This window comes from Tiliqua scincoides, chromosome 5, assembly GCF_035046505.1.
Source record: "Tiliqua scincoides isolate rTilSci1 chromosome 5, rTilSci1.hap2, whole genome shotgun sequence".
Lineage (NCBI taxonomy): Eukaryota > Metazoa > Chordata > Lepidosauria > Squamata > Scincidae > Tiliqua > Tiliqua scincoides.
Genome location: NC_089825.1, coordinates 122,116,042 through 122,141,139, shown reverse-complemented (window position 1 = coordinate 122,141,139; position 25,098 = coordinate 122,116,042). Strand labels below are relative to the sequence as shown.

General features: G+C 45.9%; 1 protein-coding gene across 1 annotated transcript; it reads left to right on the top strand.

Annotated features, from left to right (window-relative positions):
* The first annotated feature begins 7,666 nt into the window (after positions 1 to 7,666).
* LOC136651778 (sulfotransferase 2B1-like) lies at positions 7,667 to 25,068 on the top strand. The gene is made up of 6 exons (XM_066628455.1): positions 7,667 to 7,875; positions 15,438 to 15,646; positions 18,367 to 18,493; positions 18,592 to 18,686; positions 20,975 to 21,155; positions 24,939 to 25,068. The coding sequence occupies exons 1-6, from the start codon at positions 7,740 to 7,742 to the stop codon at positions 25,052 to 25,054; spliced, it is 864 nt and encodes a 287-aa protein (XP_066484552.1). The 5' UTR covers positions 7,667 to 7,739; the 3' UTR covers positions 25,055 to 25,068.
* The last annotated feature ends 30 nt before the right edge of the window (positions 25,069 to 25,098 follow it).

The following is a 25,098-nucleotide window of genomic DNA, read 5'->3' as shown; positions in this document are numbered from 1 at the left end:
CAGTATATCCAAGATCAGAAGCAAGGCTCTGGCCTCACAGAACTCAAGAATTACTAGATATATATCATATTGCCACTGAATAAAATTGAAATTTTATTACTGATTTTTTTTTTCCTACAGAGGAAACTGAGTTGCAATGCATTGCAGTCAAGGGTAGTTCTGGACTTACCCCAGTGTGACCAAACTCCATTCCAGAACCCACTGCAATGTCTTTATCCAAAGAAAGGAGCATAAACTGACTCAGATCCAGCATAATTAGGAGTCATCCAGAATTAATCTCAGAGGAAGGAACAGATCCTTTATTTGTACTTCAAAAACAATAGGAGGCTTCTGTATTATGAAGCTGCCCTGTCTCATTCCCTGCAGGTGTATTCTGAAGTGTGGAAATATAGCTAGGGTTCACGTGCATTCTCTGCCTGTCCATCTGTCTGGCGTGGGAGCCCTCTGATCTGTCTCCAGGATGCCAACAAGTCCACACCCTGCAGTAGTCGTGAAGTGCAACACCCATTTAGAGTGAGTCAGCCATCCCCTGAGAAAACCTTGGAACTGTAACAACTCTAGGGATCAGCTGGAGGAACAGTTGTGTGCAATCTAGGTAGGTGGCACAGGTCTGTGTGTGTGATAGGGGAAGGTGTCTTTTCGAAGACCTGAAACGAGGAGCGTTAAAAGAGAGATTGCCGCCTTTGGAAAGACTTGGAAAGGAACACTGTTGTTCTAGGCAAGACATCAAACAGGTGCGTACCTGTAGGGACACAATTGGCTAATGAAGAGAGGGGTTGTGGTTGTTCCAGACTGGGAGAATTGATTTGTTATGGATGTGCAGTATTGGGGCAGTCTGGGCATGCAAGAGAGAAGGGTGTGTGAAATGACTCAGGAAGCCCAATGGGTAGACATTGAAATGACTCAGGAAGCCCAATGGATGGGCACCATCTCCCCAGGCCTTTCTCACTTGCTTCCACAGAAATGGGCAAGAAGAAAAACTTCTCACTCTGTGCTCCTCAGACACACTATTTGGGAAAGGAAGGAAGGGAGGGGAGAGTGAACAAAGGATAAGGGAGACAAAAAGATGAGAGAACACAAAACAAAAGAGAGAAATGGAAAGAAATAAAAGGAGGAGAACATGAACAGAGAGAAGGGGGAGAAAGAAAAGGAGGAGAGAGGAGAACAAGAAGGAATGAGAAATCGCGGAAGAGAGGAAGATGGAAGAAAGAACACCAAAATAAGAAAGAGAAGTAGAATGGATAGACAAAATGTGGGCTTTGATGGATCCAAGGGGAGGAGAATTTGCGATGAGGAATAATGATGTTTTAATGTATTCCTGTGGTTAGATAAACAAAGAAAGAGAAAGAAGGATGTATGCAAGGATAGTTTTTTGGAAAGATCAATTAGGGAGATTAAAATATTACTGTCTGGAGAGTGTAAACTCATAAATCACAAGCCCTTTTTACACCCAGTAGCTACACCAATTACCCCTGGTTGTTGAGTTGTGGGAGGAGGTGTGTGACCCCGTTTTTAGGATATTGGGTGGAGCCCAAACACACCCTCTTCCCAACTATCTCCTGTGTGATCGCTTCAGCTTGTTTGGGCAACTGTGAGAAGCTTGGTCCCCGTTGATGGGGCTGCTTGAATTTCACGGGTCCTTTTGCGAAAAGAACCCCCAGTTAACCTTGTTCCATTTTTGGCCTCTGGGGAGGCAGCCAAAGAACAGGCAGCAAAGCATTTTGTGGGCTCCCTGAGTTAAATGATCTTGTTCCTCCAGCAAGCAAGTTTGGGAAATGTTACCGACCTCTGTGCTGGGGAGCTGCAGAGACAAAAATAGAGCTGCTGTGTTTATTTTGACTACTGTAGGTTAGCTCCTAATTTCTCCAGGGAGCAACATTCAGGAGGCAGTGTTGCCTGGTTGCTTTAGATGTTCTTTGGCTTATAATTGGAGAGGTGGATTGCTCTGCATTGAAAAGTCCACCCTTTCCCCCACAGAAACATTTTGCAAGAGAAAATCAACCTTCAACCAAGGGTATATGTGATCAGCTGTCCTGGAATAATATTGTTCTTATCCGATTACTAATCATTCCCTATAATTCCCAACTTGGGGGTGGGGGTGGGAGGTATCCATTTGGTATCTAGTCTCACCATTTGAAGCTGAAATGAAGCCAGCCAAAACTAGGTTAGTGGTTTCTGCATGCTGGGGGGACGACGACGACCAAATATCCAGAAACGTATTTGTAAACTCAACAAAAAAGACACTTTCAAAAACCAAAATGACCCAGAAAAGAAACTCCTCAAAAAGAAAATGGAGCAAGGATGAGAACCGACCTGCTTGACCCTCTTTCAGTATGCTAGGGGTGGGGGTGAAGATAAAACCTATAGAGTGCAGGGCGGAAAGGCTTTAATCTCTCCCCTCCAGGATACTAAAAGAAGGTCAAGCAGGCCAGTTCTCATCCTTGCTCCATTTTCCTTTTCCTTCCAGGAGGTTTCAGAGGGGAAGGAAAAAAGGATCCTTTTCTTATTTCTACCCTCCAGAAATCTCTTCCCTCTGTAGCTGGCAATCAGCCTTGAACCAGAACTATTTTCCGTTTAGCACTGTGTAGTACACAGTGTGTGGGTTGGGTACCCCCTATTCTTTCTCCTCCTATCAATACATGCCCCCAAATCTATAAGCCTCAAACGGCCTTGGAAGACCCCCATTCCAGCCTGGTTGGAGCCCTGAACAGGAGCATTGCTGCGAGGAGTTGCAAATAACAATTTTGTGCTGTGTTTGAGCAGGAGAACTGAGAACTTCCAGGGGCCATAGCGTGACCCTGGGTTTAGACTTCCTATAGAGGAGAATTCACTTGGAGCCAAATGGTGTCTTGGTCAGGTTACAAACATATAGGTTAGCATGCTCATGAAGCTGACTGAAAGGCTTGCATTGAGTGTAGAGTAGGGGGCAGTGACAAACTGATAAGGGCTACCCCATACCCTGTGTCTGCCTGATGTCCCTTCTGGTACACCGCTCACTGAGCTGCTTCAAGGCCCAATCCTAAAGGCCCTCAGTGCTGGCGCTGAGCTCCAGCACCGGTGCTGGGTATCGTAAACATGCCATAAAGTGCCAGCAGTTGGCACTGGGCCCAGTGCTGGATGGACACCGCCCAGAGCAAGGGAAGACCACGGCGGTAAGGTCGGTAGGGTAGGGGGGCATTTTGGGGTGGAGGGAGGAACTGGGCTGGAAGGGGGGTGGGACTGGCAGAGCCCAGCTCGGCCATATCCTATCCTCTGTGTCAGGCTGCAAAGCCCAACAGGGAGGCTCTCAAGTCTGCAACAGCAAAATAGCTGGCACAGACTTGAGAAGCCATTGTGGGGCTTGGGGCTTACCCCGAGGTGACCAGTGGTGCTGCTAGATGCTGCCGCAGCCTTTTGGTACCGACGTATCCGGCAGCGCCACTGGGGATAGGACTGAGTTGTCAGTCAACTCTTGAATCTCCTTCCTGTTTGCTGAGAGTGAATCAGATGAGGCTGGTTCCAGCCCACCACTTCCTCCAGTGCTGCTGGAGGAAAGTGGGGGAAGAAAATGCAGCTGCCACCCACCACCACTTTCTCACCATACCTGGCTGCTTAGGAAAGTGCCCAGGAGTAGGCAAGAAGGGTTAGGGCAGCAATTCGGAATTCACTCTGGCATTGCCTACTTCCTCTACACAGCATCCTGTTTCAAATAAACAGGAAGAGTGGGCACAGAGGAAAAAGACAACACCAGACATCCAGATTAGAGGGTGGGCTCTGAATTGCGGCGCCCCACCTCGCTCTTCGTGCTCACACCTAGTATTTGCTCGGATTGGCAGAGGAATTGAGCTGCCTTAGGTAGCAACTGGTCTTCAGCCAGGCCTGGATGGAGTTCGGCTGCACATGTTCTTGTGAGTGACGTCTCCTCCAAGTGTCTTCTAAGCATGCCTGCAGCTTTTGGCTCCCATGTCTTCCTCTGCAGTCTCTTTCAGCTCAGATCCAATCTCCCTCACTTCCAGAATCTTCTGCTCCTACTGTTTTTTATTTTTTGTTGACCACAGAAAGGAAGAAGTGAGCCACTCGATGCATACACTTCAGCCTCTTTGTGGTAGATGCACAGAGTCCTGAGGGGCCCTATCCAGGCCCACCAGGGAGTTGTTAAGAACCATTAACTAGCCTCTTGTTTTGTAAGATTTAAGCAGGCTGGCCTGCGTTCCTGGCACAATGCCTTAGCCAAATTTACTTCTGGTTGATTTACACGTGAGTGTCACTCAAACCAGTAAAACTTATGTAGAGAAGCTCACCTGGTGTTTTTGTGTGAATCACTTTCCAGAGTCTGCCTCCTGGCTGGAAGCAAGCAAGCCCGGAACTGTGACAGGGAGGAGGTGGCCACCCTCCTCTGCAATAAGGCAGCTCTGCTGCCACATTGCATTGGGAGAAGTTGAACTATTTGGTTGTATTCAGAGAGGAGATCAGAACTGCCCACCCCGAGAGGAAGCTTCTTGAAGACAAAACCGGAGGATTGATTTTCAGTGTGGGCTCTATATAGGTGTTTGAAACCTAACTCTTTTATTTGCATGATTTTACATTGTTCTCTGGGAGGGCTCCTAACACAGGCCTGCAGCAGCATTCCTCTTAGGGTCAAACTACTCATAACCCTGACTACAAACTACATTAACTCTGATGTACTTGTGTTTCCTAATAAATAGCCCATACAGGGGAGCTCAGCTTGGATCAGGTTGTTGGTGAAGGGGATTTAACCCTTTGCCCTGCCATTCTCCTCATCTTAATAGTACCCCCCACTCCCCTGCTACTACTATTTGCCCTCTTTAGGAAGTTCCTATTAATGTCACTAGGAGCTTTCTTTCCAGAACAAATAGTAGTCAAAGGGGGAAGGGCTCATCCAGATTGCAACCTGACTTGGACAAAGTGATTTTCAAACTTTTGCACCTCATGGCACACTGGCAAGGCACTAAAATAGTCAAGGCACACCACCAGTTTTTTTTACAACTGACAAGGCATACTGTGCTGCCAATGGGGGGGCTCACATCCCCAATGGCCTTACTAATAAATGACCTTCTCCCAAATTCCTGTGGCACACCTGGGGACCATTCATGGCACACCAATTTGCCATGGCACAGTGGTTGAAAATGGCTGGGTTACAGCATCCCCCTCTCCCCAATCCTGATCTGGTTCGTGCCCCTATGTGCCATTTACTAAGCAAAAATGAACATTTCAACTCCATTATTTGTAGTTTGGCCCCTAGTCCTGGGGAAGAGAGGAGAGGGAGACTGTACTGTGCTTACCTCACTCTGCTGAGTGCAACACACCTGCAAAGGAGGACGCGCACCATCTCCTGGAAGTTTTTGTGAGATTAAATTTATTGAATGCATGTTTACCTCATCCAGTACCCTAAAGTGCCATGGTTGGTACATTGCTTGAGAATTACTTGTTCACACATTCAGTGGGTGAATCGAAGGCTGAATAGAGAGTCATGGAATCAAGGCTCTTGACTCATTCCATAAGGAGGAGGAGTGTGTGTGTACGTGCAGTTGGAATCTGAATGGCTCTGGAGAGCAAAGTATGAATGCCTCCTACCTTCCACCATGGTTCCAACCTTTGTTGTGTATCCTTTCCACACTACATGCTATTTACCCAAATAAAGGAGAAACAAATCTGGGTTGAAATGCACAGTTGCTGGGACATGTAGTTTCGTCTATATAGAGTGCTTCAGAGTAGCAGGGCTGGCTCACTCATGAGGCCAGGTGAAGTGGCAGCTTTGAGTAGCAATCTTGGAAGGCAGCAGTGCAGCAGGAGAGTGTGCACCATGCATCCCTAGTCACTCCCTTGATCGGCCACCCAGAGTGATCAGCTTCTTTCTCACTTTCCATCACACAAAGAGACTGAGGGAGAAGAGGACCGGGTAGTGGCAACCCACCCACTTCATCTTTCAATGTTGCTGTTAGGAAGGAGTTGTGGTAGGGCTGGAGTTAGGGGTTCCTTCTCTGAGGAGTGGCAATTCTACTGAATGTGGAACGTGCACCTGGAGTAATGGAAGGATCCAATCTCATCCAGCAGAGAGATGCAAGAGAATGAGCTGTCTCCAAGCTGAGAAAGATTGGAAGGAAGCAGTAAAAGTCACATAGAAATACAGTCAGAAGGTGCCTTCATCTGAATAACTTTCCTGTGGCAGGACACCAACTTTCTCACATCAACAAGTGTGCCTTGGGGTCTGTTTGGGAAGCCATTCATTGCCAAGTTGTTGCTTATGCATGTGCTGTAGAAGGTGTCTGGTCAGGTCTAACTGGCAGAGCTGGTTTCTCTGAGCCCTGTGATATTAACTAACAAAGTCACCAATACATACACGTGGTGGGAAGCTCCTTTGAGGGGATCCTGCTTTGATTAGGGGGTGGAAAGGGCGATGTGATGCATGACACACACTGCTTTAGTAATCTGTCTAATGATGCAGTGCTTGGCATGTCATTGATGCTAGGCAAATAAGAGAGAGAGAGAGAGAGAGAGAGAGAGAGAGAGAGAGAGAGAGAGAGAGAGAGATTTCTCCCTTTTTCTCAAAATACTAGAATGCAGGGATCATCTAATGAAACTGAAGGCTCCAGAGAAACAGTAGTATGTATTTCTTTACACAACACATACATATTCATGTTGTATTCACTAGCTGAGACGGCTTAAAAATAAATTAGACACATTTTGTAGAGAGTTATAGCACAGTGGAACCTCCTTCCTTAAAGCCAGCCTCCCTGTGAATACGAGATGCTGGGGATCAAGCACGGAATGTAGACCATTGTTTTATTGGTTTCCCAGAAACATCTCTGGAACACTGGGTGCTGGATTAGATGGAGATTTGGTCTAATCCAGCAAGGCCCTTCTGTTGTTTTGAAGAAGTTTCAAAAATGTGCATTAAGCACCAAAACCCCGAAAGGTCTGAGCAGGGCTTCCTTTGGCTGTGGGTTAAAATTCAGCGCTCTTTATACTGTCTTCTTGTCACCCCTCCAAACTCCTCCGCTTCCTGTTATCAAGGAAAGGCAGAACATATTCAGCACAAGGAAAGCCAGTGTGATGCATTGGATAGAGTTTAGACCTGGAGTGTCAAATATCAGGGCCGCAAGCTGGATGTGGCCCTTGGAAGCGCTTTATGCACCCCCTCCCCAGCGATAATTGGACTCCCCCGCCACCACCCTTTCAGAAGCGCCGCTTCAGCAGAGCCATCACTTTGCAGACCACCTCTCAGCTGCTGAACTGCAAAATGATGGCAGAAGTTGCACTGCTGAAAGGGTAGCCTGCATGAGAAGTGAGCTCTCCCAGCAGGATAATTGGGTGCTCTACCTTGAAAATATGTTTGAGATTTGTACATTTTCTCTTCTGTCATTTGCAGCTAATGAACTTCTATGAGAGAACAAAGTGCTTATTTATAAGAATGTCACTTCCTGCTTAATGATGTCACTTCCACCCCTCAGCAAGTGCCATGAATGCTATCTGGCCCACTATATGAAATAAGTTTGACACCCTGGGGTAGACCATGAAGCTTGGAGTGTAAATCTCTGCTTTCCTGATCTAAGTTCAGTCTTTACTGCCACACTGGCTCAACTCTATTTTTTTATTTCCCATAGTCTCACCTGTTTTCATAATCTACTTCTTCTTTCAGAGGCTCCATTGATCTCCTGGCCATAGAAGATCTTCATTTGGGTCCAAATTTACCATCAACTGTTACCGGTGATTAGCAGTCATACCTGCTGGGTCCCAGGATGTTCAAGGACTATTTCCAGTACAAGGGGATCAATTTTCCTGATCTCATCTACTCCCCAAAAGTGCTGCAGAAGGTGGAAAACAATTTCCAAGTTCGAGATGATGATATTTTCAATGTTACCTACCAGAAATCAGGTACCAGACTCCTGAGTTCTCTGGGAGGGGGAGGGAAGTAGCGAGCAGTAGTTAAAGGCAAGCTGCATCTCATGTCTTCTGGAGCGGGGGTTTGGGAGTCAGAGGCTTAGAATCAGTATGGGACAAGGCTCGCATCAATGTTAGAGCAGTGTTTCTCAAACTGTGGGTCGGGACCCACTAGGTGGGTTGTGAGTCAATTTCAGGTGGGTCCCCATTCATTTCAATGTGTATTTTATTTTTAATACATTAGACGATGCTACCATGGCGTGTGACTGCATTTGGGGAAATGTTACAGATCCGTACTTTTAACAGGCTACTATGCTTATGCTTTCAACAATGATAGTCAATGAGGGCTTACTCCCTGATAAGTGTGAATAGGACTACAGCCTTTGGAATGTTTGTGGAATTTTTTTAAACAGATCAGCAACTGCTAAGGCTACCCTGTGAAGTCAATGCGGAGGCTGGATGGGCGCGTGTCCCTGCACTGGCCCAGCCAACTCCTCAAGAGGTGCAAACATGCTCAGGGCTCTCCTAAGATTGTGCCCTTACTTACTTATTTACTTATTTATTACTTAATTAATTAAACTTTGTCATAGGGAGGTGATAAAAATTTTCCTGCTTGATGATGTCACTTCTGGCCATGACATGACTTCCAGGTTAATGACATCACTTCCAGTGGGTCCTGACAGATTGTCATTCTAAAAAGTGGCTCAGTGCTAAAACATTTGAGAACCACTGCTGTAGAGGATAATTTTTATCAGGTGCAGCTTCTTTCCTTCAGATGTTGTGTTTTGGAAACTATGGTAATGCACCCTGAGTTTATTGTGCAAGGGACTAAATAGGGAGTGAAATAAATAAGCAAATAATGCCAGGAGGTGAAGGTTTATAAAATGATGCATGGTGTGGAGAGAGTGAAGAGAGAACTCCCCCCCTCCCTGCATAACTCTGCATCACCCAGTGACATTGCTGGGTAGTTGATTAGGCAGTAGAGATTAGGCAGACAAAAGGAAAAAAAAATTCTTTTGTATAATTACAAATGAATTACATATCATTACAAATTATAATTACAAATTTGTATAATTACAAACTAACAATGCATAATTAACGTGCGGCGTTTGCTGCCCCAAGATGCAGAGATGAAAAGAGCCCTTAATGGAGGAGTAAACAATCTCTGAGAGGGTAAGTCTATTAATGACGACTAGCCATGGGGACTATGCATAACTGGGGAAATGTCCCACTGAATACCAGTTTCAGGAGATGGGAACCCATGGCTTTTGGGCTTCCCGGGATGTATCTGGTTGGCTACTGTAGGAAATGGGTCCTGAATTAGATGGACCTTTGTTCAGATCCTGAAAGGGTGGCCTTATGGTGGGAGAGGCTACACCTGAAAAATTTCCCTCTGATGTTTAAATTAAGCAACCTTTTTCCTGAAGTGGGCATTCCTATAGTCAGGACCACTGAGTTTTCTAGGCATTGGCTTTCTCAATGTTCAGTTCAGGCAGCGATATCGTACCTAACAGGTTGCCATCCAGCCTTTGCTTGAAAACCCACTGAGGGATAGCCTACTATGCCATGAACTCATTGGTTTGAGTCCTCAGGAGCTACAGAGAGCAAGTTCTCCCCTTCCACTGCATGACAGCCCTTCCAATACTGGAATACAGGAATGGGAGTGGAGGCTGAAGAACAGGAGAGTTTCTGGGCAGGGAGGGAGGGAGGTGGGCTGGGGGAGACAGTAGGCAGGTTCAGTGGCACTCACATGCAGCTAAATGCTCTCCCTTTCCCTTTCTGTCACACTTCGTAGTCCTGCACTAGCAAAACAGGTGGTTCAGGACTGAGGAGACCCATAGGGAAAGCAGAGGCTTTCCCCAGGGCAAGTGAGCAAAAGCTCACTTTCCCTGAAGGGACCTCTCCATCTGCACCCCCATCCTAGGATGCAGTGCACACGACACTGGTGAGCCTGCATCAGCGAGGATGGGAATTAGGATTAGGCTGTGTGACAGGCCCAAATCCTAACCCGCTTTCCAGCACTGGCATAGCTGTGCCAATGGGACGTGTGCTGCATCCTGAAGTTGGGGGGCACTCACGGAGGCCTCCTCAAAGTAAGGCAATGCTTGTGTCAGTGCCTTATGTCCCTTATGTCAGTGCTGGAAAGCGGGTTAGGATTGTGCCCTTTGCTTCTTTTTACACATGCTGCTGCCAAACCAGGTTTCCCCCCATCCTGTACTTGTGCATTTGGCTTTTTCTTTATTTATTTGGTTCCTAAATGCAGAACTTTACATTTTCTCTACTGAACTTCATCTTGTTGATATGGGTCCAATAATCGGGCCTGTCAAGATCATTTTGAAACCTGATTTGGTCTTTTGCGGGATTAGCTATCTCCCCCAGCTCATGCTACCTGCAAATTTGACAAGCAGTCTCTCTATTCCCCCTCCTCACCCCTGCATCCCAGTCACTTATAAAAATGTTGAACTTCAGAGGACCCAACACAGAGCTCTGTGGCACTCCACATAACACCCCCCTCTAGATTGCAGTGGAGCCATTTAATAACACTCATTGGGAACATTTGTATATCCAGCTTTGAACCCCCTCCCGAAACTCTTACTAACCCACATTTTACCTTTTTAACTGAAAGGATATGAGAGATTTTGTCAAATGCCTTGCTGGAGTGTAGACACTCAATGTCCATGGGCATGTCCACAGTCTACTGGGCTAATCACTTTATTAAAGAAGGAGGTGAGATTAGGAAGACAGCATTTGTTCTGTACAAACCCATGCTGCTCTTCAAAATAATTCAATTTTGCTATAAGGCCTCACAGGATATTGACATGATATTGTCTTGATATTGCTCAAGATATTGACATGAAACTGACTGATCTGTAGTTTCCATCCTTTTTTTTTTTAAGATAGGGATGACATCTGCTTGTCTCCAGTCCTTCAGCACCTCTCCCATTCTCCTGGAGTCTCAAAGATTGCAGGTAGCAATGCTGAGATCACAGCTGCAAGTTTCTCCAATACTCTGGGGTGCATCTGTTCCCAGGAACGTTAAATGAATTTAAGTAACCAGATGTTCCCTTACTATTCTATTACATATCTTAAGCTGTGATTAGTAGCATAGTGGGGGGTGGGTACCCGGGGTTGGGTGATGTGATGACGCCTGCGCATCATCATGTTGCCACCTGCAACAGTGCAGTCATCTCCCCCCCCCCCATTCACGTGTGTGGTCCTCTCCATGGAAATGGCTCTATTTGGAGCCATACAAGGCCAAGAGCAGGTGGGAGCTGCAGCCTATAGTTCTTCATTAGTGCAACTGCTGGATTGGGCCACCTTCCCCTTGAGGAAGAGAACAGATGCAAAATAAGAATTAAACAGCTGCCTTCTCTTGTGTTATTACATCCCCATCTTCTCAATGCAATGAGCCTACCACTTCTTTGATCTCTCTCTTCTTTCAGACACAACCAAAAAAAAAAAAAAAGCCTTTTAGAGTGCAATCCAAATGAACTTTCCATCACTGACCTAGCCACAATGCAGGTGAGGTAATAGGCATGCCCTTACCTTGAGGAGGCCTCCTTGCCTACCTTCCCACTGCAGGATGCACATTGGCACAGCTATGTCAGTGCTGGAAAGTTGGTTAGGATTGCGCCTTTAGTTGTTTTTTGGCATCTCCTGCAAGCTTTGGCTCCTTCTGTGTTTTAGCTTTCCTGATGTCATCCCTGCAAGTGTAGACTACACTTGTGCACTTTTCTGTTGTTAATTTGTCTTTCTTCCACTTCTTTCACACGTTCTTGTTTTTCCACTTCTTAGAAAGCTCTTTGTGCAACCACCCGTGTTTCTTTCGATGTCTCACAGCTTTTCTTCACATGGGAACTGCTTGTCATTGCGCCTTCAGTATCTTGCTGTTCAAAAGACTGTATTCCGTCCTTCTTGGACAGTTTCTTCTTTGACAGTTTTAGCTGTGAGATAATGCTGTAATTGTCCTCTGAGCCCGTTGAAATCCACATTCCTGAAATCCAGGCTATGCATTTAATTGCCCTTAGCTTTTCTTTCCCCTCACCCCACCCCCAATATCAAGAATTACAAGATGATGTGGTCACTTTCACCCAAAGTTCTTGCATTTTTGCTTCCTTGACCAATTCTTCCTATTGGTGAGAATTCAGTCCAAGAAAGCTTACCGCCTTGTTCATTCCTTCACCTTCTGAATGATAAGGTTGTCAAGAAGACAAGAATCTAAATCTTAGTCAAGTTAGATTTCCAGCAGATGTCAGGATAGATGTCTCCCATTACCACTATGGCTCACCTCTTGGAAAGCTTGTAATCAATTTTAGGAAAGCATTGGCCATGATGATGTCTGCTTCATCAGGTGGTCTATAGTAGACTCCCACAATGGTATCATTCTCATTCCTCTCTTCTTTTATTCTTACCCAGACACTTCCTGTCAGACTTCCATGCTTAGATTCCTGGATTTCTGTGCAGGCTCATACATTCTGTAATGTAATACAACTCCCCCTCCTTTCTGCCCGGTTTTTTTAACAAGTTGTACCCTGCACATGCTGGATCTTGTCTGATCTTGGAAGCTAAGCAGGGTCAGGCCTGGTTAGTACTTGGAAGGGAGACCGCCTGGGAATACTGGGTGCTGTAGGCTTATACCATAGTCTTTCGAGACTGAAGGTTGCCAACCATTATGTATCCTTCAAGTCCTGCGGTATATAGTCAGCCCTCAGCACCCATGGGGGTTCTGGGAGCAGAACCACAACAGATGCTGAAATCTGTGCATAACTTGATCTGTGGGTGGACCTCTTAAAGGACCTCTGGATGCATCCGGAGGCATAAGGAGGCTTCATGCTGCCTCCTTGAGTCTCACAAGGCCTGTCTAAGGCTTCTGAGAGGCACTTCCAGTTTTTGGAAAAACCAGAAGTGCATCTTAGAGGCCTCCAGCAGGCCCTCCAGAACACACAGATATCATATTTGTCATTCTTGCCTTCTCATACTAGAATTTCAAGCTTGTCCTGTTAGCTTCCAATACTCCCTGCATGTAGACATTGGAGCCCACAGGAATAGCCTCTGACGAGCTTGTGTGGTACGATTTTTGGTGAGCCACTGACCACCCCCTCCGTATGCCTGCTTCTTCCTTTGTTTCTTGCCTCCAGTACCTCTTTTATTTTCTCCCATTCCCTTTGAATTTTGTTTAAAGCTCTTCTGTTGATCAATATTCCCACCAAAGAGTCTTCCCTGCTGTGTGGACCCCTTTTCTGGCTGCAGAACAGCTCCTTGTCGTTTCTGGACACATGACAATGATGTCAAATGTCATCGCCAGACTTCTAGGAATGCTGAGCTGTGTAGAGCTTGGCTTTGGAGGGCTCTGAGCTGTGCAGTTATTGCCAAATACACTGCCTTCATTGCCTACATTGCCTTCATAATGTAGGTCATGGTCCAAGAAACCAAACTATTCCTGGCAGTACCATCTTCATAGCCAGCTGTTCACAGTCGGCATCCGGCTTTCTCTTGCTGTGCCTTGACCTTCAGTAAAAGAACAGATGAAAACACCACAAGTGCCTCAGGTTTCTTCCGTTCCGTTCCCAAAGCCTTGCTGTCTCTTGAGATTCTTCCTAGGCTACTTCTGGCAGTCACTGGCTTTGATTAGTCTTGGCAACTTCTCCATCACACCCTGGATTCATGCAGCACAAAGACTTCGGTTGCAATCCTAACCACACTTTCCTGAGAGTAAGCCCCATTGAACAAAATAGACTTACTTCTAAGTAGACCTGGTCAGGATTGTGCCCTTCCTGAGATAACATTCTAGTCTTCACACTGCTGTCTTGGTCTTTCTCAGCAGGGAGACACCACCACCACATCATGTCCCCTTCTCCTTGAGATGGAGTTCCTCCCATCTATAGGTAAATGAGGGCCAAATCCTATCCAACTTTCCAGCACCAGTGCAACCTTAGTGATGCCCCAAGGTAAGGGAACAAATGTTCCCATACCTTGAGAAGGCCTCCAAGACTGCTCCCCACTACAGGATGCAGTGCATGCCCCATTGGCACAGCTGTGCTGGCACTGGAAAATTGGATAGGATTGGGCTCTGAGACTCCTCCCTGGAAGTCAGAATGGCAGTTCTTATCCCAATGCACATGAATTATCCTTCACAGAGAGAGCCTTATAGTGATCAGCTCCAAAGGCATGTGACGGTCCTCTTTGATGAGTGCATCGCATTTGGTGGGCCGCTGTGAGATACAGGGAGCTGGACTAGATGGGCCTATGGCCTGATCCAGTGGGGCTGTTCTTGTGTTCTTATGTTCTTACTGCCATCGCGCTGGCCATCAGCTCTGAGTCTTGTCAACGATGTTTGTTTCTCAGCTGTTGAAATGTCTCACTCAACATCTGACTGTATTGATGCCAATGGTATTGTCACCTTGCACATGTTAGAGTTCAGTATGGATCAACTGGACTGAATTTTTCTGAGATGAGTAATTCAATCCTGCCTCTTTTATTATACGAGTATCTGAAACGTCCACCATTTTAAATGGCTCGTGTGCCACACTCACATCATATATCACATTGCCATTCCATATGGTGAAATGTGTTTGGACACCAGATGTGTTTAGACCACCCAGTCAAACTTGCAACATTATGCGGTGCCAGATTTGAAATAAATTAAAAAATAGGAGGTATTACTTTCATACCGACCCTTGTTTTTGTTCTTATGTTAATATAAATTGGTTTTATCCATTATTTTGCACAATATATTGAAGCTCTTTCCTACCTCGGGCCCACCACATCTACACGATCTAAAAAAAAACCAACAGCAACCACCTGCCATGCTGCTTGCACAGTTCCTTCAGTTGTAGATGTGTAAGACTTCCGCATTTGATTTAAAAATGAAGGAGCACCTTCATTCATGCGGTTCCTGTATATCAAACAGGAAGTCGTGCACTTCTGTTTTTGGAAGAAAGTACACAAAGAGCATGGGAATTAATTGCAACAGGGATAAAGGTCTAGCCCAGGGGTCTCCAGACTTTTTGGGCAGAGGGCCACATCAAATATCTGGCATGGTGTTGAGGGCCGGGAAAAAAAATTTAAATATAAAATTAAAAAAATTAATTAGAGATGGTACTTAGATGAGTGAATAAATGAATGAATGGGCTCATTCATTCAACTTGTCTGGCCCTCAGAACACCCTCTAGATGCAACCAGAGCACAGCTTCAGTCATGTTCAGTTGAGTGGACCAGAGGCTTCAGGGGACAAGAGGCTGGCTGCGGGCCAGATAGAGGCTCATCGCAGGCCGCGTCTGGCCCACGGGCCGCGGTTTGGAAACCCCTGGTCTAGCCCAGGGGTTCGCCTACTGGTCTTTGCCTACTGGGCTGGTTTTCTGATTGCAGGTGGTTTTAACATAAGAGAGCATTCAAAAAATTTTACACCCCCAGCTGCATTTTGAAGTGGTGATACAGCCCATTCCACCACCTCATCCTTCTAGATGAGGACATAAGAGCTTCTGGACCCACTGGCCCTCTGGTATTTCTCTAACAGATTAAACATGATTTTCTTGGGGTGGTCTGGGTCTTCTTAGGAACTGTGTGGATGTTGGAGATCTTAAGCCTCATCCGTAGCAACGGTGACCCCACCTGGTGCCAGACAGTCCTCAACTGGGAGCGGGCTCCATGGTATGAAACAGTGGTCGGCTACAGGAAGTGTCTAAAAAACAAGTCCCCACGCCTCATTAGTTCCCACCTGCCAGTGCAGCTCTTTGCAAAGAACTTCTTCAATTCCAAAGCCAAGGTAAGGTCTCCCTCTCCCCCCATAATGTAACTCACATACATTCAACCAGCTCTCAAACTTTGCAAACCAGTTGTAATGTCACAGCTTAGCTCTGCAGAGTAAGAAAGCAAGCATGTGCATTTTTTTTTAAACTAACTTTTCAATTGGCCTCAGTAGCTGTGCCTTTTAAGGGCAGCTTAATCGGTAACAGCAGGCAAAAAAACTTCTCTCTCCATTGGGAAAAACTTAATCGACTGATTCTTGCTTATCAGAGCCGCGACTAAAGGCACAATGCTAGAGTCCTGAAAAGTTGGTAGCCCAAATCCACTCTTCAGTTGATTTATCCATTGAAAATCCACTTATCCAAATCCACTTATCAATTACTATTACCCCTAGAGAGAGTAAAAGGATAGAATTGCACCCAACCGGAAATTCTGGTATTAAACTGAAAGCTGCCGTTAGTAGATGCAGGTGAAAATTGTTTTATTTTTTCGTGGATTTCAGTGTTTTCCAAAGTTAGAAGTGTAAAAAGCAGTGATGTGTTTGTATTCCAAGGGCACAATTTTATAAATTATAATTCTAAATTATAATCACTTTAAAGGTGTACTGTGTAAGTGGTATAGTGTTGGCAGATGCAGTCACATGCATGCAGAGGTGTTAGATAATGGCTTTGTTTTTTCACAGATTTCCAGTTTTTGTGTTTTTTTTCCCCCCAAAAATGAAAAGTGCAGAAAGCGATGTTATGTGTTTTCATTTTGTTATCACCAAAAAATTCCCACCTCTAGCCATTAGTTGTGATTCTCTCTTTGGATGCAGGAAGTGGCATCACACCCTATTCCTGTATCTCTGTTGAAAGACTTGCAGAAAAGGATCCCCATTAGTCATGATTCTCTCTCTGGATGCAGGAAGTGGCATCACACCCTATTCCTGTATCTCTGTTGAAAGACTTGCAGAAAAGGATCCCCATTAGTCATGATTCTCTCTCTGGATGCAGGAAGTGGCATCACACCCTATTCCTGTATCTCGGTTGAAAGCCTTGCAGAGAAGGATCCAATGGAGCAGGGATAATGACTAAAAGACAGAGCAATGGATTGCGAAGTCTTGGCTCTAATTTCCTCTCTGTCAGAAATTGCAGGATGGCCTTAGGCTCTCCCTTGGCGTTCCTCCCACTCTTCTACAATAGCTGGATAATAATACCTCACAGGGTTTGTTATAATGAGCTCATTATTGTGTTGTACGTGAAATGCTTTGAACACCACAAAAACAAAATAAGTGTTAAGTGTTTTTTAATTGTTATTATTACCAGATGTGCTAATTGGGCCAGTGCGGTGAGCATACCACCCTGACTGCCACCCATATGTCTAAGCTAAGGGAAAGGGGCGAGACTTCCATCTGAGAGGTGGGTGTGGGTTTGCCATCTGACTGAAGCTATTTCCAGTTAGATTTTTTTCCCCTCCAACATGATGTAAGGTCATTCAGCCAAGGAGACACTGCTGAAATCTCCAGGATCACTTTGTCACCTGGGGGTTTATGCTGGATTCTGGAGAGACTCCAGGCCAATCCTGAAGGGTTGGCAAATCTAGAAAAATAATTTTTTTTTTCCTAGACCGGCTTAGTCCCAACACCTCTCATTTTAGAAATTAAGCACTCCCAAGATCAGGCTCTGATCAGGCCAGGCAAACTTCATCCCCGGCTGCTCTCATTTTAGAAATTAGGAATTGCTCAGCAGTAGGGTAAAAATATCCCCCCCCCCCATTCTAATCCACTTTCACTGCATCCTCTGATGTATTGGCAACCTTCAGTCTCGAAAGACTATGGTATCGCGCTCTGAAAGGTGGTTCTGGCACAGTGTCTAGTGTGGCTGAAAAGGCCAATCCGGGAGTGACAATCCCTTCCACACCAGGAGCAAGTGCAGTCTGTCCCTGGTCTGTCTCCCTGGCTATGGGCCTTCCTTCTTAGCCTCTTTGCCTCAGACTGCTGGCAAAGTGTCTCTTCAAACTGGGAAAGGCCATGCTGCACAGCCTGCCTCCAAGCGGACCGCTCAGAGGCCAGGGTTTCCCACTTGTTGAGGTCCATCCCTAAGGCCTTCAGATCCCTCTTGCAGATGTCCTTGTATCGCAGCTGTGGTCTACCTGTAGGGCGCTTTCCTTGCACGAGTTCTCCATAGAGGAGATCCTTTGGGATCCGGCCATCATCCATTCTCACGACATGACCGAGCCAACGCAGGCGTCTCTGTTTCAGCAGTGCATACATGCTAGGGATTCCAGCACGTTCCAGGACTGTGTTGTTAGGAACTTTGTCCTGCAAGGTGATGCCGAGAATGCGCCGATGTGGAAAGCGTTCAGTTTCCTCTCCTGTTGTGAGCGGAGAATCCATGACTTGCTGCAGTACAGAAGTGTACTCAGGATGCAAGCTCTGTAGACCTGGATCTTGGTGTGTTCTGTCAGCTTCTTGTTGGACCAGATTCTCTTTGTGAGTCTGGAAAATGTGGTAGCTGCTTTACCGATGAGTTTGTTTAGCTCGGTATCGAGAGAAAGAGTGTCGGAGATCGTTGAGCCAAGGTACACAAAGTCATGGACAACCTCCAGTTCATGCTCAGAGATTGTAATGCAGGGAGGTGAGTCCACATCCTGAACCATGACCTGTGTTTTCTTAAGGCTGATCGTCAGTCCAAAATCCTCTGATATTGTGTCCCATTTCTCTCACCTGGTGGCCATAACACCCTCCTCCTTTCCCCACAGGTAATCTACACTGTCAGGAACCCCAAAGATGTGCTGGTCTCCCTCTACTATTTTGCATTAATGTTCCATCCTTATAGAGACCCTGGAACATTTGATCAGTTTCTGGAGGGCTTCCTGAAGGGAGAAGGTGAGTGAGAGGCTGAAAATCTCCTCCCATCTTCCCTTCCCTTCCCTGCAGGCCCCTCGCTCCTGGGTTCCTGATTCTGATTCTGTTTGCTACTGCAGTGCCTTTTGGTTCCTGGTTTGACCATGTGAAAGGCTGGATGAGCTTGAAAGACAAGCAGAACTTCTTCTTCATCACCTATGAGGAACTACAAGAGGTGGTTATCACATTGTTTTACTAGTAAATACAGCAAAGATGCCCTTCTAGCATGCAATTTTAGCCAGGATCTGAGGGTGTGTACAGGGTGCAGGAAGGGACCTCCATGTTCTGAGCAGACAGGTGTGTGTGTGTGTGTGTGTGTGTGAGAGAGAGGCAAATCGGGATCAAGGATTGTGGTGCAGTTTTTTAACCCCTTCCTGCTGTACCACAGTCCAAACAAAAATGGCAACCACATACCTGGAATCTGTTTGCCCTGGGGCTAATAGCAGCTTTGGAAGTATAATTTTTATTAGGACCCTTACGCAAAACTTTTTAACACACATCATGGTTCCAGTTCTGATTTCCCTCCCCCTCCTTCCCCCATGGTTGCTATTTCAATATACTGTCTATGTTATTTTTAAATAAGCCCATAGGATTGCACTGTGCATTATCGTAATGTGTAGCTTGGCCCTGAGAGGGTATTGGTTGCATCTTGTCTCCAGCTCACGTGCATGTATGCAAACATTTTGGCACCACACTGTTCACAGCCTGCCATTTCACCCGCTGACAGCTACTGAGGTCTGCTTTAACCCATTTCTGCCCAGCCCATTTGATCCCTGTTGTTTATATGCAACGTTGGGCAGAAACTGTTGATAATCCATTGCAGGGCAGCCATGTTTTCCTAGCATATCTTTAACCCAAACAACCATCACCCTCCTGGCTTCTAAATCGGAGGAAGGCAGGGCTGTTTCAGAGGAAATGACTACTGCATGCTGTGAAGAGCTCCCCAGTGTGCCATTGGAGGCCTCAGGCAGTGGTCCTTGGTCAGTGTCCTTGGTCAGAGAATTGGAATGCTTTTATAATATGGCCCTGTTTTCATCTGTGAAATGTTGGAGGGTGTAGAATTTGCCCACCTTCTGTTATGTTCAGGGTGACCAGACGTCCTCTTTTTTCAGGACATGTCACCTTTTTTAGCCTGATGTCATGGAAAAGAACTTAAATGTCCTCCTTTTCTCTGGGGGCCCTGCAGGGCCCTGCAAGCAGCACATAGCCTTCTTGTAATTAATAAATTATATGTAATATGGTTTTAAATTTAATTAGTACAGTAAACTAGTGTTTAAATTAACCACATGAAATCAATATACGAGTTTTCAGCTTTTATTTTGCCATGTCCTACATTTTTCTTGGATGTCCTACATTTTGGGGCACCATGTCCTCTTTTGTGGTTATGACATCTGGTCATCTTGGTTATGTTCCATGTGTGGCTGCCTGGGTTTCTCTCCACACTGTATTCCTGACTGGCTCATCTCCTGGCTAGCCCCCAATACAAGGGTGGTTTGAATGTGCAGCTAACCCCCTTGTGTGTGTGGGGGGGGGGGGGCTTGGCTTGCTCTGAGCTTAGGTAGTGGTTCAGTTTAAAAGGTAGATTCATATTCCTGCTATGTTTCAAGCTAGAGAAGTAAAAATGTCTACCAACTTTTACTAGTAATCACACGGCCTTCAAGTATTTGTCATTAAAGTCATTTTTCAGTCTGCTGTGGAGGATTTTAATAATATCCCTTTTGACGCTACTCTTGATGGATGAGTTAGCATGCATGCAGGCAGATAGTTCTGTCTTTACACAGGGGTGATTAACCGTTTCCATACTCCTACAATCTATATTACATCTGTGCATGAGTGTTGGTCCATGTGTGTATACACCCTCCACTTAGGGCGCAATCCTAACCCCTTATGTCAGTGCTTTCCAGCACTGGCATAGTGGTACCAATAGGACATGGGCAGGAGGTCTGGTCTAGAGGGTAGAGCCTCCGTCTGCCTGAAGATAACATCCACAAGGTCGCCAGTTCGAGGCCACCGGCACCGTGAGACCTTGGAACAGCTGACAAGCTGAAGCCGAGCAATTCCATCTGCTCTGAGCGTGGGAGGATGGAGGCCAGAATGTGAAGCCAGATCGGAATGAAACACCTTGAATGTAGTGGTTCTTGAAAGAAAGAACCTTCTTTCAAATTGTAAAAATCCCTATTTAATAGGGATTTAATAAAGCCTGCCTATGTAAACCGCCTTGAATAAAGTCTTGAATAAAGACCAAGAAAGGCGGTATATAAATACCTGTTATTATTATTATTATTTATTATGTGCTGCATCCTGCAGTTGGGTGTCACTCATGGAGGCCTCCTCAGAGTAAGGGAATGTTTGTTCCCTTACCTTGGAGCTGCATTGCCCTTATGTCAGTGCTGGAAAGCAGTGACATAAGGGGTTAGGATTGCGCTCTTAGTCTCTCCAATCTCATTCCCTCCCCTACTCTAGGACCTGCGGGGGAGTATTGTCCGCATCTGTGATTTCCTGGGCAAGGACTTGGACGATGCAGCCATAGATTCTGTGGTGGCCAATGCCTCCTTTGAGACCATGAAAAACAATAAGATGTCCAACTTCTCGCTCTCTCCACGTTTTTTCATGAACCAGAAGAAAAGTGCTTTCCTGCGCAAAGGTGACTGCATGATGGGGCTGGGTGGAGGGCAACACTCTTGATGTGGCTGTGTCTATGATCACAGTAAGATTTTTTCCTTGGGCTATATTTTATTGTTGCACGCATACATTCCTGCATACGTGGGGCCACACACACAGACACATACACCACAGACAGAATCTTGATGTGGCTATGCTACTACTGAGTATGCTTTTAAGATACATGTATCACAGTTCTTCAAAGGAAAAAAAAAAGATACATGTATCACGTGCACATGGGGGAAATCTATTACATGTGCAGGGACCAAGTATGGTGGCATAATTCACTGGAACAGCATAAAAGAGGAGAGAAGAGAGGTTAAAGGTGCCACAATGCATAATTTTTATTGTGGGGATAACAATACGATAACGTGGTAGCAATAATAATAAAATGCAATGCGCTATCAGTCACTCACATTACTAAACTCTAAATGTAAGCAGTTTCTAGGTAGAAAAGAGAAGAAAGATGTAATGCTGACAAAGTGAAGGGAGCATGTAATGGTGCAAGCAAAAGGGGGAAGGAGGGTGAGCGCAACATTGGAACATCCGGAGGATTACCCATGGGGACAGGGCTAAACAACTGGGGATTTTGCAGTAGCAGAAGGAAAGGGGGGTGGAGAAGCAGGGAAATAGTATTGAGGTTCTTGCTGCAGCACAAGACTAGGGCTGTGTTGCAGTTCTCTATAGCCTGAGCCAGGGCTAAAGACTAAGAGTGAGCACCTTGGCAGACTGTGAAATGAGTTTACTCCCTTGCAGTGAGGGGAAGCTAGCTTCTTCCACCTTGTGGTTACTCTTAACCAGCAGTGCAGTTACTCAAAGGAGCTTCCTCTTTGGCGCTATCCAGCAGCCCTGCTGTTTGAGTAACCAGCTAGAGCAAGAGCAAGCACTGCAAAGAGAGAACACAGCTTCTCCGTGACCCAGCTTTTTATACCTTAAACTCCCCATAGGGAAGCAAAGCAACTGTTGTGAGGTGAGCTCACCAAGGACCTTTCTTTTTTGCCTTGATTGCTCACTCCCAGCCAATGGTGTAGCTAAGAGGGGGCAGGGGGGTCAATTGCCCAGGGTGTCCGGGGGGTGCCTTTCTGAGGTCTTCTGAGGCCTGAGAAGGCTGTGCACAGCTTTCCTGAGCCTTGAAAGGTCTCGAAAGTCCTGTCTGAGGCCTTAGAAAGGCACTTCCCAGTTTCACTAACATCAGAAGTGCCTTTCTAAGGCCTTCTGAAGGGAGTGTTTAAAAAAATTTGTGCCCTGGATGCGAGATTGCATAGCTATGCCACTGTCCTAGTTCAGGATGAGTGCGTCCTGCCAAAAATGTGGCCACCAACTCTTGGCTGCTCTGATGGGCGGGGCCTCAATTAGCATGCAGCTCTTGATTAGACATGGCCATGAATCTAGGCTGGAGGACCCTCTTTTTGTGTCACTAACAAGTTCATTTGTTAGGAAGTTCCCAGGATATGACTTCTTTATATGCTCAAATCTGACAGACAAGTGATGGAATTCCCCCCAAAGGAACTAAAGAAGGGCAAGGCTTCTCTCAAGCCTGCCAGCTAGAGTGGTGATGGGAGGCAGGCAAGGGGACACTTGCTCTGACCAACCCACATTTGTCTCTCGGTCGCCTTTGAAGCCTGTGAGACCTCAGGAGTTCTCCAGTCATAAGTACAGTTCAAATGCTACGAGGCTGGCGTGCCTAATGCTCTTCTGGTCTGCACCGCACACCACATATATTTCCAAAAAAATGCATCACGCATCAATGCAAAAGCAACATCAGGCAACATCCAAATTGTTTTTATGTAGTGTTTTATCAAGCATATTTCTGCATCAATAATTTGGAGGGGGCAGACAAAGACACAAATGACGTGAAGGAACTGAACAGTGTAGCGCAACGGCCTGTGCACGGTTGTGTTCAGAAAAAAAAAATGGAACGTCGGAGGGTTCCTACTGGGTTGGTTCCACTTGGGAAAGAGAGAGTTTGGAACTCCCAAAGCCAGGGAGAAATGTGGATGAAGAGAACTTTGGAAGTGCAAACCTGATCACAGCTAGAGCTTGTGAATGTCTTCTGTTCTAAACACTGCATCTGAGACTAGGCTTTACAAACTCTCCATTTCCAGAGTTTGTCCAGCCATGGCACCTTCAAAGATGCCAAGCTCCATTTGGTACGAGTTACTGAGTTATAGATAGAGGTGGGTGAAAATGTTTTTATTTTTTCACCCATTTCAGTGTTTTCCAAAGTTAGAAGTGCAGAAAGCAGTGTTATGTGTTTATTCCAAGGGCTCATTTTTGTAAATTACAATTATAATTGCTTTAAAAGTGTACTGCAGGGGTGCTCACACTTTTTTGGCTCGAGAGCTACTTTGAAACCCAGCAAGGCCCGGAGATCTACCAGAGTTTTTTTTACAATGTTCGCGCCATCATAACATATAACATTTATGTGTACAATGTATGTTGGTGTACCTTGAGCCCCACTGAGTATAACAGGACTTACTCCTGAGTAGACATGCCTAGGATTAGGCTGTGAGGCTGCAATCCTAGCCACACTTACCTGGGAGTAAGCCCCATTGAGTACAATGGGCCTTACTCCCGGTGTTTCCTCCCAGAGGCACCTGAAAGGGGGGGTCGGCACTCCGCGATCTACTCATTTTGCCTCGTGATCTACCAGTAGATCGCGATCCACCTATTGAGCACCCCTGGTGTACTGGGTAGATGGTATAGTGTCAGCAGATGCAGCCACATGCGTGTAGAGGTGTTAGAGAATGGTTTTATTTTTTCACAGATTTTGGTATTTTTGTTGTGTTTACAAAAATGAGAAGTGCAGAAAGCGGTATTATGTGTTTCTATTTCATTATCACCGAAGAAGCCCACCTGTAGTTATAGATATGTATCTGTTAATGCAGACAGCGTCAGCGCCCTGGTTCCTTCATGTTTAGAGGGTGCTACTGCTCACCTACACGCATCTCTTGCACCTGACTTGAACTTACTAGCAGCTCCCTTGCTGCCCTTACTCTGTGTTGTGTCCAGCCCACAAAGGAGAGACTGGGCAACAAGCTCTTTCCTAGTCATAGTTCCAGGGGGACAAGTTGTTCTGGTCAGGATTGAAGGCATACTGAACCCTTAAATGACTCCACATGCTGATAACTCCTCTTGGACTTCACCTCCCTGCCTGGAGAGATGTGGTCTTAAAGGGAGGGCCTTCTGACCTGGAACCTTGCACTTTTCCTCCTCTCTGTCACTTGTCCCATTGCTAGCACTGGTGTGCCAGCACCAGGGCACACAAGGTTCCTTCAGTCCTCTGGCTTGGTATCGAGGCCTGTGACTGGGTCCTGTGCTGGTCCCACATCTGAAATCAGGCACATGCAGATGCCAGTCCCATTCTGCTGTTCTTGTGTGACTCTCATGAGAACAGAAGGAAGGATTGGGCCAAAGATCTGCCTAGTCCAACCAGCCACGTGCTCAACCAGCCGCGTGCTCTCAAGGGAGCTCATAAACAAGGTTTGATGGACAGAGATTCTTTCTGTTGTTGTTCCCAGTAACAGGTAATTAGAGATGTATTACCTCTGCCTATGGAGGTTCTGTTTTTAGCTAATGTGGCTTATCATAATCGATAGCTCCATCCTTCATAAATGTTGCCCTTCTTTTTTAAAGCAAAGTGGGATGGTAGCCATTGTCATAGCTTGTGCTAACAAATTCCATTGCTTAGTCATAGATTGCATAAAGAAATACTTCCTGTTTCCTGTCCTGAATCTAACTGCTTATTAATGTTGTCGGTTTCTAGGAATCTCTGGTGATTGGAGGAATCATTTGACAGTGGAGCAGAGCGAACGCTTCGACCAGATCTACCAGGAGCGCCTACGGGACTTTGACATCACATTTCCATGGGACAAAGAATGAAACCAGCCCTTCCTTTCCCTCTCTCTCTTATTGGACTGATTAAT